The sequence below is a fragment of the Branchiostoma floridae genome, chromosome 12, assembly GCF_000003815.2.
Source record: "Branchiostoma floridae strain S238N-H82 chromosome 12, Bfl_VNyyK, whole genome shotgun sequence".
In the NCBI taxonomy this organism is placed as follows: domain Eukaryota; kingdom Metazoa; phylum Chordata; class Leptocardii; order Amphioxiformes; family Branchiostomatidae; genus Branchiostoma; species Branchiostoma floridae.
In genome coordinates this window covers 15,559,664-15,576,307 of record NC_049990.1, presented here as the reverse complement: position 1 = coordinate 15,576,307, position 16,644 = coordinate 15,559,664, and the positions used below count along the sequence as shown (strand labels likewise).

The 16,644-nt window shown below is 42.5% G+C and overlaps 1 protein-coding gene across 4 annotated transcripts; it reads right to left on the bottom strand.

Moving 5' to 3' along the window:
- Window positions 1–212: 212 nt before the first annotated feature.
- LOC118427208 (eukaryotic initiation factor 4A-I-like) lies at window positions 213–12,976 on the bottom strand. 4 transcript variants are annotated; one of them, XM_035836844.1, is made up of 12 exons: window positions 12,821–12,911; window positions 10,907–10,969; window positions 9,841–10,104; window positions 8,861–8,984; window positions 6,818–6,950; window positions 5,986–6,137; window positions 5,244–5,409; window positions 4,315–4,424; window positions 3,266–3,409; window positions 1,887–2,114; window positions 1,334–1,413; window positions 213–997 (listed from the first exon to the last, which is right to left on the bottom strand). In XM_035836844.1, the coding sequence occupies exons 1-12, from the start codon at window positions 12,847–12,849 to the stop codon at window positions 853–855; spliced, it is 1,638 nt and encodes a 545-aa protein (XP_035692737.1). In that variant the 5' UTR covers window positions 12,850–12,911; the 3' UTR covers window positions 213–852. The 4 variants fall into 4 exon arrangements, with proteins under 4 accessions (XP_035692737.1, XP_035692738.1, XP_035692739.1 ...); XM_035836845.1 differs by lacking the exon at window positions 10,907–10,969 and having other exon boundaries at window positions 750–997; window positions 12,821–12,909; XM_035836846.1 differs by lacking the exon at window positions 9,841–10,104 and having other exon boundaries at window positions 750–997; window positions 12,821–12,889.
- Window positions 12,977–16,644: the final 3,668 nt, after the last annotated feature.

Genomic DNA, 16,644 nt, shown 5'->3' with positions numbered 1-16,644 from the left:
AGTTGTCAATCTTGGATTGTTACTTGTTGTGTATGTTTTGTGATCCCAAACATGAGTTTCACACATGGCTCTCCTTGCATATTTCCTTGGTACTGCAGAACTAAGTTTTCTTGCATTGTCATTGAATCATGTTCATTACAAACACCTGCCAGAAACTCAATATTACGAACTACTTAATCATTCTATTTTAAAAAAGAAACAACACAAACACATTGAAGACTAAAGAATTTTTACTGAATCTATGGTTCAGAATTATACAAAGTGACATGTAAACACTGATCATGTTACATTCAGAATCAAAATACGCCTTACAATACCTGGCTTTTTCACTACATACTCGAAGCCTGTGGCAATCCGCACAGTACAGTGCTGAAACCCCTCCCATTTCTACAGGTAACGCCATCTTCTTTCCAAGGCGACACAAACGTTACAGGTAGTCTTTAATCCTCTCTAGAATACGTACATACACTGTACGATTGCCACTACCCAAAAATAATAACTCGACAAGACAGCAATGATAGATATAACTATAATGTGATCAACTACCTACGGAGCTAGTACAATACAGCTGTCCAAGTTTACACGGACTCTTGTACAATATGTTCAGAGCCTTGCTGGGTGTACGGCAATGTACACGGCGCAGCAAGACCTCTTCAACTTTTAAATATTTATCATCAAGAGGAATCGATGGCGCAATATTAATAGCGAGACGCCTCCAAATGCTTTCCTGGGCTACCGTCAATGCAATATTCAATATCAGACACAACCTCCGACCAATCCCTGTGAGCGGAGACGGGAAAACGAGAGGGAAATAATGGCGAGCTGGAAAGCACGGCGGTCAACGCTATCCGATTAGATCAGATCAGCCACGTTCATGGGCATCTCCTCAACCTGGGTATTGTAGTACTGCTCAATGTCCTTCAGACAACGACAATCCTCCATTGTCATAAAGTTGATGGCCACTCCCTTGCGACCAAAACGACCACCTCGTCCAATCCTGTAGGAGAAAGGGTAAGAACAGAAGAGGTTTTAGTTTGTGTGTTAGGATTGTAGAGGTGGTGTATAAGACATGACGTGTGCAGGAAGTTCAGAACGTTGGGACCCAGTTTTTCAACACCGGTCTTCAGACCCGAAAGATGATGGAAACATCATTACTTCTTGCAGTTTATCAGAAATAGCCTAAAAAGATATCACAATTTACACTGAATAACCCTGCTTATGGTTGACTGTCTAAAACTTTTGTTTGTTAGCATCATTAAACATTGCATATTTTCTCTTCAAAATGACATGATTATGCATATGATTAATTCACATGTATGTGGTATATACTGACCTGTGAATATAGTTTTCTCTGTTTGTTGGCAAGTCATAGTTGATGACAAGGGAAACCTGCTGCACGTCGATACCACGGGCCTGGGAAGAGAAACATAACAGTTCAGTGAGTTCAACTTGATTGGTTCAGATCACTTCTAAGTTACGGCACAGAGTAAAACAATTCAAACCTTACAAACCAGTGCTTACATCTCTCACTTTATCACCTATGTAACATGTAGCATGGGCTGCATACCTAGTACCAGTATAAAACAACAATAACCTTCTAGAAAACATACCTGACAATCAATGTACTGTACTGTACCGAGATACAATTTATTCCTTCTTTTATGCTTCCAAAAACACGCTAACACAAAGATGATGATTAAGCAATAAAGAAAGATGAAAACATTGTATGGGCATTGATTGTTAGCACCATTTTATTTGAAATCCTTTGACAAATTGTTCAGGTACAAATACAGGTCTGGACATGTACAGTTACTGCTTCAACTGTATCTAATGTCACATTTCTAATCATAGATGTCCAGGACACTGTTAATTTAGAGTCCACTCACCAGCAGGTCAGTAGTGATGAGGACACGGCTGGATCCCGAGCGGAACTCTCGCATGATCAGGTCGCGCTCGCGCTGGTCCATGTCGCCGTGCATGGCGGAGACCGTGAAGTCCCGGCCAGACATCTTCTCAGTCAGCCAGTCCACTTTCCGCCGCGTGTTGCAGAAGATGACAGCTTGGGTGATGGTGAGGGTCTCGTACAAGTCACACAGGGTGTCCAGCTTCCATTCCTATCATAAACAACAATAGGAAACAGTCAAAACAAGTGACCGCAGATAACATACTCTGTGACGCAATTATGTTTTATGTCTGTAGTCTGATGTTATAATGATAATTATGGTTTAACAAATTACCTGTTACAAATTGAGTTTGGCACCGCGACTAGTATTTGTGTGTGTATGGCAAATGTATGATCCTGCTTCATGAAATTTCTACTGTCCCTACTGTTTCCGTTACTTTCTGTAAGCCAGACGATAACCAATCATGAACTACGACAGTTGGTCTCATATACACCACATACGCTCCTCCATGTCGAAAAATTAAAAGAATCGTCTCATCACTCACGTTGTAGTGTCAAAGCACATGCAGTGCAAACAGTACATAAATAGATCGCGAAAGAGCGCTACATGGGTGATACTGCGGAATCTGGGAAGGAGAACGGACAGGGACCAATAAGCAGCGACTGACCGCACAAACAAACCCGGGTACGAGATAGCACGGCTGTTATCATTTTCCAAGCGAAGACAACTTCTGCTTGACGATATCCAATCACCACAAGGCTTAACGCCCGATCATAACATAGACCTGGACCAATACATCTGGAGCGGTATTCTGCGGCACTTCATACTACGAGGATGAACTGAACTGAGCCTTTTTGTGCAGACACTGCTTTGACAAAGAACGTGATAGTTGTTTGTTTGTTTGTTGCACCACCTATTGAGGAGTAGGCCAGCGTGGCCGCAGCCTGACCCCCCCTCACCCACGGCCATGCAGTTTCTCTCCTTCCGTTGACGGCCGCCACTGTCAAGGGATGTTTCAGTGGGGTGCTTTTAGGAAGATGTCAGCTATCTTAATTTTGCTTATCTCATGTGTTTCTTGCTGGAGAGAACTAACTCTTGCAAAAAAAAAAAACTTTTGGCTTTATTTAGAATAAGGTGGTAACAGATGGGGAGTGTAACTTAACAAAATTCATCCCTCAAAATGCAGGAAATGCTGGTGTCCCAGAGGGCTATCAATCTTAAAGTCCTATGAACAGAACAACTCTCCTCACACAGAACCAAACCCTTTCTACTTTCAAGTCTTGCAGATAATAAGGAACAAGTCTACAAGGCACAACATCATCTAGACAGTGAACAACTGGGCAGCACTTTTGGACACTCACCTCACGTTCCACATTGATGTAAAACTGCTTGATACCCTCCAGGGTCAGTTCCTCCTTCTTGACCAGGATGCGGATGGGGTTGCGCATGAACTTGGTCGTGACCTCCAGCACGTCGCTGGGCATGGTGGCAGACAGAAGGATCACCTGAAACATGACCACATTCACAACTTAGACAACGCTGTTCACATGACAATTAACATGGGGCATCCTGCAGGTGTAACGGTTAGGGCCAAGAACCCATAAGTTTTGAGTTCAAATCCCCTGATATGCTATCGACGACGCTGTGCCCAGGCTTTTAGCCAGGCATGGGTCAAGTCATCTGGACTCCCTTTTCTTAGAATAACAAGAAATTTGATGCCCCTGGACTCCCTATACTGGGGAAAAAATTGTCTGACAAGCATGAAATTCTGATTGACCAGGGATGCTACCAGGTCATCTGTGGTCACAGTCTTCTACTGTGACCTCTGGAACAGTATTTTTGGCTCTTGGGATGCCTTAGAATGCACTTTTTTAAGTTAAAATCATCAAAAACTCTTCACCATGGAATTCGGATGCCCCTGGACCCCCCTACAATAGTCACTTACCGCGACTCACCAATAAGTTTGGACTCCCTTTATAAAATCCTAGCTAAAAGCCTGGCTGTGCCCTTGAGAATTTTACATGAATTTTCATACTGCACTTCACTCATACCACAACAGGTACCTAGCGTCAATTAGGGATGTTCCTCAGATAAGACATTAAATGGAAGGCCTTTGTTTGAGGAGAGCCATACCTCCAACATACCTTCAAGAACCCAAAACTTTTCAAAAACAATACGCACCCTGTCAGTGTGAGTAGATTTTTAAAAACTGTCCGATATGCAGCTTGTACTGTTCAGTACAAACCTGGTGTGTCACTGTTACACCATGAGGTAGTTTACAGGGCATACAATACAAAGCCAGCAATGTTAACATGACAAAGAACTTCTCACCATTCTATTGCTGATGTACAGTGTAATATCATGAGAAAAGCAAATCTGTGTTTTCTTTTGTACAAATGTCGACTCTTACCTGAATGTCAGATGGCAGAAATTTGAAGATGTCGTAGATCTGGTCCTTGAAACCACGAGACAGCATCTCATCAGCCTCGTCAAGCACAAACAGCTTCACATCCGAGGTGTCTGGAGGGAAGAAGGGCAACACTCGGGTTACAAAACAAGTCTTCAGTACTCCTTACAAAGCAAGTCTTTAGAAATCCTTACAAACCAGCGAAAACTTTGTGCTTTAAGCAAAAATCTTCCCCTACTACCTGCCACAGAAATACATTTTTCATCCCTTAGTTTATTGGCTTTTGTGCAAAAACTCTGCTTGGATAAAGAACTTGACACTTGTTGCACCACCTATTGAGGAGTAGGCCAGCGTGGCCGCAGCCTGACCCCCCCTCACCCACGGCCATGCAGTTTCTCTCCTTCCGTTGACGGCCGCCACTGTCAAGGGATGTTTCAGTGGGGTGCTTTTAGGAAGGTTTCAACAACTAAAATTTTGCTCAGCTCATGTTGAGGAACTGATTACAAGAAACTATAACACCTACTGTATCTGTATTACTGTACTGTTTCCAGTTTGAAGGACTCACTTTTTCATGGGGGAAGAAAAGAGTCAGCATTCTCTCTACTAAACTGCTTTTCAAATCTAGGGTGTTTTTTCCTTATTTCAGAATTTTTTTCAGTTTATCAAAATTCAAACACGATGCACCATATTTCTAGGGAGAAGCATTGAGCATAAAATTTTTCACAATCCACAGTAGTTTACGTAAATGCATTTAAGTTCGCAGGCATTCAATTTCGCAGTGTTTTTAAGTTTGCGGTAGCACCATGCACAGTAGTCTCTTACTGCCATGGAAAAATGTTCGCGGTGGTTTTAAGTTTGTGGTTTAGCAGCCACTGCGAAAACCACGAACATTAAATCACCCAGAAAAGTTTCTGTATTTACGGAGTACTTACTGAGAGCTCTCCTGCCAATCATGTCGTTCACGCGGCCGGGCGTGCCCACCACGATGTGGACGCCCTCCTCCAGGGCTGCGATGTCCGAGCGCACATTGGTGCCTCCGATACAGGCGTGGCAGCGGGCGTTCATGTAGTCGCCAAGGGCCAGCACTACCTTCTGGATCTGTGGGCAAAGGTAAAATGGTTTAAAACTAAAAAATTTCCACTTTATAGCCAGTGTGCCATGTTGACAAGGTAGTTTGTGTATTGGTCCACGGAAAGGCACACAAAAGAAACACAAATTTCTCACTTTACTCTAGTAAAAATGAGTAACAAGCTTCGGTTAGGGACATCTTTCAGATAATATATTGAATGGGGGTCCCATGTTTAAGGAGAGCCACACCAAAACATTTTTCCTAAATCTTAACGTCTGCATGTGCTAAAACCCAACCCTTGCCCAACCCAAAGCTGCCTAACATTTATGGGATACCAGTCGATAATGGCATTGTCCCAAATTTTTGCATGCGGTCACAAATCCACTGGCCAAAATAGATGTGCGTGGATGTCATCCAAACAAAATCAAGTCAGAACATCCTAAGCAAAGTTTAATGTTCTGTCCAGTGTTCAGTTAACATTGTAAGCCACAGTTGCATGCGGAACAATATGTGCAACAAGATCTACATTGTGTAGCACAGGTTTATCTGCATGTAAAATATATACAAGGGGCATTTATAGCTGATTTAAAAGCTGGTGTATGTACCTGTTGTGCCAGCTCACGAGTGGGTGCCAGCACCAGGGCTTGGCAGTTTCTCCCGGCATTTCCTGCCTTCATGGCCAGCTGTTGGAGGATGGCAACAGCGAACGTGGCCGTCTTTCCCGTACCGGACTGGGCCTGCGCAATCACGTCACGGCCTGGAACACGACAACACAAGAGTCATCACCATGGCAACGTCTCAATCTTCATCAGTTAGTGCTGCATACCTTAACTCAGGTCCAATTGAGGTCTAGAAGCTCAGGTTTGCTTTGGCACACGTGTGCAGGGTTCTAGCTAGTGCATTTTAGCGTAGTGGGCTACTATGCTAAAATTTGTGACCCCTACGCTAAAAGAAGGGCCACTACGCTAATTTTGAACTAGTGTAGTGGTGCTTTGCTGTCATTTGCTTGTTCAACAATGACTAATAAATGTTTGAACAATGAAAAATGATGATATGCCACTCAAAACTGACCCCAAAATCCTAACTTTTATCTTCAAATCTCACTGTGGAAGGACCAAGACCCCCCCTTCCACACCAATAAAATCCTGGCTAGAACCCTGGTGTGCTTTAAATACGTTCTTTCTGGTTACATGTAAAATAAATTTTACTATGATGAAAATAAATACAAACGTAACGTATTGTCTAGATTTTATGATCTACGTAAGATTTTAGATGGTATAGAACAAAAAGGAAAATACAAGAGAGCAAAGAAGACAAACCTTTAAGTAATGTATGTAGAATCAGACACAGGTATATAATAGAATTGACACTTTTACCTAGTTATGTTTTTTTACCTATGCCATCAGCATGAGTTTGCAAACAAAGAATAGAACCCACCTTGGCAGCAAGGCAAAATGGCTCGCTGCTGGATAGCAGAGGGCTTCTCAAAGCCATAGGCATAGATGCCTCTTAGTAGGTCCTCACGAAGACCCATGTCATCAAAATTATCAACTACCTCGTCCCAGTTGGTCTGTAAAACAAAGGTAAAGACTTAGGCCCACTTTACATTACGCTTTTCGCGTTAGCGGTAAATTTCCCGTTATCGGGACGCCGCTATCGGCACCTCTTTAGACACACCGCCCGGAAATCTGTCGGGACACCCGCGGCGCGCGGTGGAATGTAAAATTTTGGTGAAAGTCTACCCGTAAAGATCGCAGTTCTTTTTAGCTGCACGTTGTTATATTGAACAAACGTTAATTTTTTGTTTGCGTACCGCTACCAAGTGATTGAAAATTCAAATACGTGACTTGCATGAGAAATAAAAGTCCCCGACTACGTTGTTGTTTCGCTGACACTTCCGGTAACTTCGACCACAAAATTTTCGATAAAAAAGCACTTAAAAACCCTTTCAAAGCGAACTGTTTGATAGAAGATCCCTTTCTTTCAGTGATGACCTGCTAAATTATGGCTACGTACTGAAATAACAGTAAATATACGCACAATTCCTGCAGGTATAATAACTACCTCGTACGTAAAAACTCAAGCTGCCAGCAGTTCATGTGGCGGGAATTTCCCCACCAATGTCATAGCAACGGCCACCACTGTCATAGCAACGGCTAATCGGAGACGCGTAATGGGATTACTTTATACAAAATTTGCAGAGATAGCGGCTTCTGGTTTCGGTACAACGTAACGATGTATTGCAGGAGAAAATATTCAGAATCGAACTTGTATATTGTTTTACAGGTCTTCCACGAAAATTGTGCAAAAGTAGGTCGTCCAAAAATGTGAGAATGAGACTATTTTTCGCTGACATCCCGCCTGCTTTGAAGGTTGACTGCAGACCCGATTGACGTAAGAGCCTGCGTAGGTGACCATTACGGAAAAGGCAGGCCGTGAAAACTATTTTTTCTGCGTAGTTCGGGTTGATTTTTGGGTTGACATTCATTCTTCTAGTATATAAAAAAGTAACTATCAGTATCGGGAGACTGTTTTCTTATCGCTGTATTCTTACCCAGCGTTATGAACATGATCGCTGCTGGCAATTTTCCTCCAATGTTTTGCAAATCTGTACTCACCATTTTCGCGCCATATGCTAATAAGCGCGCGCTTTATGCTAAACGTCTAAACCCTGACTCCCGCTAACGCGAGCCCGACGTGTTCTCTTTATACGCAGTTTGGCGTTGACGGGGACTCCCGCTGAGCCTACGGCCGTACGCTTCGGAGTGGACGGGAGAAAATTTGGCGTTAGCGGGACTACGTTAACGGGAACTCTCTTTACACGGGGCTCCCGCTAACGCAGCCCCGCTAACGCCAGTCCCGCTAACGCGAAAAACGTAATGTAAAGTGGGCCTTAGACTTCTTCCATGACAAAAATGTAACAAAAGGAAGGGCATTTGCCACAAAACCTACTCAGGGTTAGAAAAGTTTTCTTTAAAGTTTCACTTGCCCTATACAAAAATCTACAGGCCTGAAGCAACTTCTCACTTGCCTGAAATTTAAATGCCATATTCATGCAAATTTTTTTTGCATAAATGTAATTTCATTTTTCAGTAAAAGCACTTTTATGCATATAACTGGACCAATATCTACCCAAGGAAAAAACACACCCATGGAAAAATCACACTTGCCCAAACAGGCAAGTACTGTAGGACATGTGTTTGCCTGCACATTCACTTGCTCGGGGTAATCAGGTCAATAGAATTGTCTAACCATGCTATCTATACACAATACTTAATACTGTTTAAACTCAAAATCAAACTAACTATTAACTGCAGTAGATTGTTCATTCCTTGACAAAGACTGGTGCTATTCAGTCGACAAATTTGGGCGAGTCCAATTTTTGCGTTTGGATATTGCAGTTTCACTAGTTCAATAATTAAACATCAACAATCAATTCTGACTGTCAATGTACAGAAAAAGTTGAAACAAAGTTCTCACCTCGATGAGTCCCTCAGGGTCCATACCAGCGGGCCCATCCTCAGAGTGGTGAGTGTGCTGGTGCATGGTCTCGCCTCCCTCTGGGCCATTCTGGTCAGAAGGTCCCCACGACCCGTCATCGGGCCTGAAACAAACACGACAACAAAGGTCACAATACGGCTAGACGAAGGTCAAGCGAAGCACCTCTTCATGTGGGGGTCAGAAATACCTTTGGCTAACCCGCCAATGGACAAGTCATGCATCTGTAGTTTCAGTTCCAGCCGTATCTGTTAATAAAACTGTCATTCAAATGCATTCAGGTGAAAGTTGTTACATTTGTCACTTTTCACACAGCAATGTACAACTCAACAAATTTCATTATGACTTAGAAAAACACTTTTTCCCTTCAAGGCTTCAACACAGAGCTTTTTTTTTCCTCGTCAGTGTTTTTTTTTTGCTGAGCTCAAGAGAACCACTGTGCCATAGTGTTGCATACAAAAATAGAACTTGCACCCTCTGTCAATGGTATGTGAGGTCAGAGGTTAGGGCACCACACCACAGGCCGTGTGAGTCAGTAGCTTGTTCAAACATTACAATCTACCGGATATATTCTAACACATCTCACTGGAAAAACAAAAGTGACACAGGTGGGCTCATCCCGTGATGCGTTACTGAAATGTATCCTACTCTACACTGCTACACTGCACATTTTCAAGCTGTATGAAACCAAGAAAGAAAACTGTTACTGAATGATGGCTTGTCATTGCAACTCATGTTCAAGCATTTCTGGCCATCTCAAAGCTGCATCACCAGCTATTCTAGTAAAGCAGAAGTGAAAACAAAACCACGTGTTAGAAAGGCTACCACTGCCCGGTATGGTGACCAGGACGGTTTTTAAGTGTCAAAAACGCAGCCGACACACCATGCGGAGATGGGAGCAAAAAACCAAATTATGGCGGGTTGTTCGTTGTCATGCCAACAAGCGAAAGTCCACACAGAACCTTCTCGATCTGCGGTAATACTCGTCTTCTTCTTCCTCGTACTCCCTGGGCCCGAGATTGCGAGGCTCGTAGTCGCCAGGCGGGCCTAGATCCCGCGGTCCCCTGGGACTAAGATCTCTGGCTTCCCTAGGGTCCAGATCTCTGCGTTCTTCGGGCGGCCCTACTTCGCGGGGTTCATACTCCCTGGGCCCAAGATCGCGAAGATCCCGCGGACTTAGATCTCTCCGCTCTCGAGGCCCCATGTCTTGGGGGCCCCAGCCAACCCTACGGCAAGGACAGACTACCTGTGAGGTTCCCTGCATGTAGACATGGCTTCCTTTGACTAGACACTTCCAACAATATTCCTTCTATCCATGTTGGAACACACATGTGGATCATTAGCTTTTTTTGGAAAACTTGCAACCCATTCCAATAAGACCATGTGTTCATGCCAAAATTCCTGGGTAAATTTTTTTGGTCCAAGTGGTTCTGGTTTCTTGCAAACACACAATGAGAAATATGTGCTTGTAAAAGATGGGACAAGTGCTTCAATATATAACCTGTTTGTCAACTCAATTATTACTCTAAACAACCAGTCAATCACTGATCATTATCAAACCTAGCCTTGTAGAACTGAAAATGCAAAAAGCAAAGATCTGAGATGAAAAGCTTGCAATTACTAATTAGTATCACTTCAAAGTAAGAAAATACAGGTAGACTCAAATGAGGGAATATGGTGGGGATGGGACAAAGCACTCCCTTAAACAGCTAGATAACTAAATATATTTTGCACAAAAGAATAGTACTTGTACCATGCTTACACCATGCAAAAGAAGTTGTCCTAACACCACTGATTTCACTAGCAGACACAAGCCAAGCAACCAGAAGATGTCACAACTGTGGAATGCTACAGGAAGTACATTCTGTTTGACGTCTGATGGAATAGTGCTCACTTCAATCACTGTGTGATGCATGCAAATCTTTACATTTCCCTCCATTCGTTGGAAAACATTGCGAGAACACCATCTCGCAACTGTTAAAGGGATTGGGGTGGAAGTGGTTTATATTGGTGATAACTTTTAACAACCTTTTGGCATGGAGTTCCTCATGTGGTACCTCTGTGTCATTATCTGTAGGTCTGGGTTCAGACCTAAGTGCATAAAAATTGTTACTGATTACACATAAAAAATGCCACCTTTTACACATGTACAAAATATTCTAAAGTACAAAAAAAATCCTCAGTGATTGTTAAGCTTTCATGTCCCTAATCAACCTATGCTTAATTAATTAATTAGAGTCTTTTGTGAAACAAATTACCATGAAAACGAATGGGAAACTTTCAGTTCTTGCTGTCCAGAGTGTCCAGATGGTGTCACCAAAAAGCCATTCCCATATTGAACCATCTATAATACAAGTCAATACATATTATACTTGACTTTCTCTTCCCCATAGACTACTAAACAGCTTTCAGGTTACTGTTTGGTCCATAATGTCTAGTGTACTGTCTAGTTGGCTTTTGACAAGTAAAGCTTTCTTCTTCTGACAACAGATATGGTAGTTCTTTAAAGAAATCTTGCAAGGAAAAGGAGCAACTTCAACACCAAGTCAATAGACACCAATTTGATCTCACATTTGCCCTGTCAAAAATAAAAGCTTTCCAGATATTGACATAATGACATTTTTCTAATCCCTGGAGGGACTTTTGGTACATACACTGATTTTGGTGCAGACAACAAAAATCAAGGATCAGTGGTGCCCTAACATTTTTGTAAGGACTAAAATAGCAACAATGTGGTGAATTTGAATGGTAACTTGCTACAGATGTTGCCATAAACATTGTGCATGTAAAATATCGCGACATTGCCAATTTCTTCCATTGGCTATACAGCACCATTCGCCCAAGTTGATCTGATTTGATCAACATATTGCCATAATTTGCTACTAATTCTACAATAATATTGACAGAATGCTAGTGTAGGCCCAGATTAATCTTTTTTTTATCAACAAATGACCACAGTGAGGCCACAGTATGTAGCAAACTGAGGGAAACCCTACTTGGATAATTTACATTTTCAAACCAATTGTTCACACCTCTATTCTCCAAATAAATGGTAACAGAATGCTGAAAGGTAATGGGGGTTCTTGCATAATTTACCTTTTCGTAACCTAGAATTGGTACAACATTGCGAAATAAATGCACTCATTTATGTAATTACCACATGAATATTCAACACAGATGTCCAACAAAGAGATGTGACACGTCAAAAAATGGACAAAATCTGCTCACTAGTTGTTCAACGTTGCGTCACAACCGGATTTTTTTTATGACCGCCATTTTTTACGTTGTTTGTGACACCGTAAAACGAGGACAAACAATGTGTAGTTAAGGCCCATTCATTCATTCATTTAGGAGTGACTCTTTTTGTCCATGACACTTCCCTCTTATCACTGATGATTCATTCAAGTCGTCGCAAGTTCTCGAAGAAACTGGGCACTTTTTTGATGGAACACATCACTATACAGTCCTACAAACAACTAGAAGGGCTGAAAAAATCGAAATTTGGGAGTTGTAGCGGGCGGTAGTTCCTGGCGCACATTTTGCCGGCATTGCGCCAAAAAAAAAGACACCATGACGTATCAACCAAGAAGGGTATGTCGCAATCGTGGCAACGGCCTTGGCTTCAACAACCCCCTCTTTACTTCGTATTCAAGGAACGACGAAATAAAATCTATATCGACCTTATTAACTACCAAATAAAGGTGGTAAGGATCTACTGTAATACTAGTTAAGGAATCAGAAATGCCGGCAAAATCACACGTGCTCAAGAAAGCAGCCATCTTGGATTCCACATTCAGTCGGAACCCCTCCGAAAATGCCCAATTCCGCCAAATTAGGCGCTCACTTAAAAATCTTCCCCTTCAAATTAAAATCTATGAACCTTTCTCTGATTATTTCTGGTATTTTACGGTGCTTGGAAACGATATTTAGGCAGAAACTTACCCCTGTTCAGTCTGAGCGTAGTCGGACATGTTACCGAAGTGAATATTGGTACTCTGCAGAGTGAGCCAGCTGGCTTGTGCACGCACTTACATTTAGAACGGCGAGCCCGCTCACACAAAATAGTTCCGCATTTTAGCAACGTTTTATGAATCATATTTCCTCAAAATAATAACAAAGCGGTTTTATTCTTATACTTGTGATAAATTGTAATCATCTGCCATGATTTTTTTATTATTTTAATAGATTTGGATGTTTTTAAGGATTTTTTGTGATCGCGTAGGGATTTAACGAAGGACACTTTCGATTGCGAAATATCCGGTAAAATGTTCGGGGGTTCCTGATTTCAACATCACGGCTCTCCCCGAGCGGAAATGACGTCAGCAGCCCCACGTGCCGCGCCCTACCGCTGCACGTGGGCGCCAAAACCACCTGCATTGCGCAATACCCTCGGACTGGACAAGGTGAGTAGACAAAGGACCACAAACAAAGGGGACAAGAGAAGTCCCAAAAAGTGGGCCCCGCGATGACAAATCAGTTTTCTTTTTCACATAAGTGGGAACTCCTGAAATAATTTCTGTTCACAAGTGGAAATTACTTTGACAAAGCGAAATTGATCCCGTTTTCCAGGGAATAATTTCCTTTTTCTTTCTTTTTATCTTTCTTTTCTGCATTTATAAAGAATAGACAAAGAGTGGCATAGAAAAAACGATCGCGGGAATATAGCAGAAAATGTTGACAGCAAAAAAGATTAACGTATCACCATCCTGAGTGACAATGTAGAATTTATATCAATGCATATGTATCGTATTCAATACTGTATTGTTTTGTATTCAATCCACCTTCCATGCACCAAAAAGTTGGCAAGTTGTATTTGCCAAATACAACACACTAAATGCACTAGTCATACTTACGTCATGTACGTGGACACCCAAACTCTTCGCAGGTGCGTGTGCAGTTAAGTCGATTTCCGCCAGAGGGAAAGAAAGCATTGGTTTGAGTCGTTTGGCACTGGACGGGGCAGTGATATTCCTTCAGAAATTTAAGCTAAAATTGAACACTTCATAATTCGTGAGAATCATGATAATTGAACAAAAGTGGATAATTCATATTCAGTTCTCAACTCAAATTTTAGCCATGCAACCTAACCACAGTGTCGAGGTTAACGTCAAGTATTTAATAATACTAGTATGACCTCATATTTCAAACTCACGAAAGTACACAGTTTATATGTAGACATATGGTTATCTCCAAAGGTGAACGAAAAAACTCACATGCACTTGAAAGCTAGCCTTCCACCAAAAAAAAAGACACACAAAGCAAGCCCATGCATCCTCCGTACGTAGTAACCACTGGCCTCAATACTTTTCGTTGCTAACTCCTCAGTGCTGCTTAGCTACCGAAAAGGCAGCGGTTACCTGAGAATAGTACGTATACCCAGGCTACGGTACCATATACAGTTTGAGTGGAGCTTACCTGATCGAGGCTAACACACCAAGGATCACTCCCATATCACGTAGTCTCTTGTGGCGTCGAATGGCCCAGTGACTAGACTAGCTGTTGGTTAATCTAGTGGGAAAGGCACTAAGTTCTTGTACCTTTCTTTCTTCAGCAACGATTCAGATAGAAATGGCCTTCCAATACAATGCCCTAAACACAGTGGATAACAACCCACTGCCCCAACGGCCTCATAAAATGCTATTTGACTACCTTGACCGAGTATTCTCAACCCAGGTCCTTGGGTGCAGGCCTCCTTGGTATAAAAACCTCCTATTTTTACCAATTTCTGCTGTTGTTTCTTTTTGTTGTTATTGTTGTCGTGTGTTTCAGCCCGTAGAGGGCTTTGGGGTAAGCTATCGCTCCCACACGCTGTAAGAAAGACACGACGGAACTCTCTGATCCTTCATCTTGTTATCCAGACACCTGTTATGACAACCGGAACCCTTCATCGCTCCGAGCTTTCCTCGCATTTAGTTTCAAGTGTTTACACAAGGTACAACAAATCTTATTAAATAAAGGATGAACAATCAACCCGAAATTTTCATTCAGTAGTTGATTATCTCAATTATGCATTATATGAGGTTATAATTTGACCTGACAACGATCGAACATTTCTGTTACTGTACAGTTTTATCTCACTCCACTAGAAAAATGATTCACTATTGCATAAAAGTAGGGCATGTGAGAATTACAATGCAGTTAGCCACTAACAGACTTCGTGTGGTTGGATCACAGTTAAAGCCTATGCAAATAGAATTAGACTTAGCAGTAGGGTTAAATTGTCAGATACAGCTCCTTATGTCATACTCCCATCACAGATTGTGATCCGTATCTGTCAGTTTATGCATTAAGCCCCGTTCACGCTTGTATTCCAATTTGTACTATTTTTCAAGCGATCTGTGAAGCCTGCCGATCGAGACTACGAATTCCATACGGACCTCGTACGAACTTGAATATGTACGAACGTGTGAATCCACCCTGTGAAATCAAAGGTTGCACACATCCTTTTTAGGCCGCAGTGAGAGCGCAGCGCGATCGCCGTCTAGTAGAACGGGGTATCATCTTAATTATTGTATATCTTGCATAATATCAAAGGGTCAAAAAAATACATTTTGGACTCTGTACGGTCTGGTGGAAAGGAGACCTTACATATATTTGTAATGTTTTATTCAGTAAGGAACTCGCAGGTGACAAAAGTACACCCGAATTTCGTCCTTATCACAAAGCTTGACATACAAATAACCACATAAAAACTAGCACACTCGTGCTTAACATAGTGCAATAATATATTAAAAACCATGTGGGACAAACCATTTTTGGGCAACATTCTTAACAATCACAACGACAGTATTATTCTTATCATAGACACTACACTGGTATAGGCGCGGCAGTGAAGAAGTGTCCGTATCCCGCTCCGGTGGCGCCACCGAGGGGAGGGGGTGTGAGAACCGGCTTAATCCTCACTTAATTCCGCCGTACGATCCTCACTAAGTCCCTTAATTGACTGCCATAGTCTTCTTCTAGAGGCCCGCTGTCTAAATTGTACAAACAGTGATACCGCGCTATTGTAAACGTTTGTCCCACTCCACAGAAGGAGTGTCTTGTCACTCCGTGTTGTTTCATGTTGGGAACTTCCGAAAACTCAAAATGTTGTGTCACTGTTACCTCCTGTTGATTGTGCGTGTGTGTGCGTTTGTGTTTGTGTTCCTAGATAATTTAGAACCTCAAGATTCCCAACAAGGGGTAACAATGATCCGCTTTCATATCAAGTTTTTTAGTAGTTAAATTTAAAGAAAAAAGTACATGTATCCCGCGATTACCACATTACCTGTATCTTGTTACATCATATTACGTCACTTCAGTATTGCGTCATATGTCAGCATACGATATTTCATTAAAAACGACACACATGAAATCTATCTTTATTGTGTGGATTTACCATCTTCCCGTATAAAATTCAAAGCCTGCATTTCAAATCGATGGCCTGTTCAGCCATACAGACATGTCGGCCCCTCCCTCTTTCTCTCTCCCCCCTCTTTCCCCTTCCCTCTCTTTCTCTCCCTCCCTTTCTCCTTCCCCCTGTATCTCCCTCCCCGGCTGTATCTCCCTCCCCCTCTCCCCCTCCCATCTCCCTACCTCCCTCTCCTTTCCTCCATCCAGGCCCTCTGTTCCTCCCTCTCTCCCTCTTTCTCCCTCCCTCTCCCCTCTCTCTCCCTTCCTCTCTCCCCTCTCTCTCCCTCAGCTCCCTCCCCATCTCTCCCCCTCTTTCCCATCTCTCTCCTTCCCTCTCTCCCCTCCCTCCCCATCTCTCTCCCTCCCTCTCCCCC

Bases quoted from the DNA above. Each gene is read 5' to 3' on its own strand.
- LOC118427208 (XM_035836844.1), bottom strand. From the start codon at position 12,849: ATGTCCGACTACGCTCAGACTGAACAGGG. The intron at 8,985-9,840 runs GTTCTGTGTGGA...TGTTTGTTTCAG, and splicing joins TATTACCGCAGATCGAGAAG to GCCCGATGACGGGTCGTGGG. The intron at 5,410-5,985 runs GTACATACACCA...CTTTGCCCACAG, and splicing joins CTCGTGAGCTGGCACAACAG to ATCCAGAAGGTAGTGCTGGC.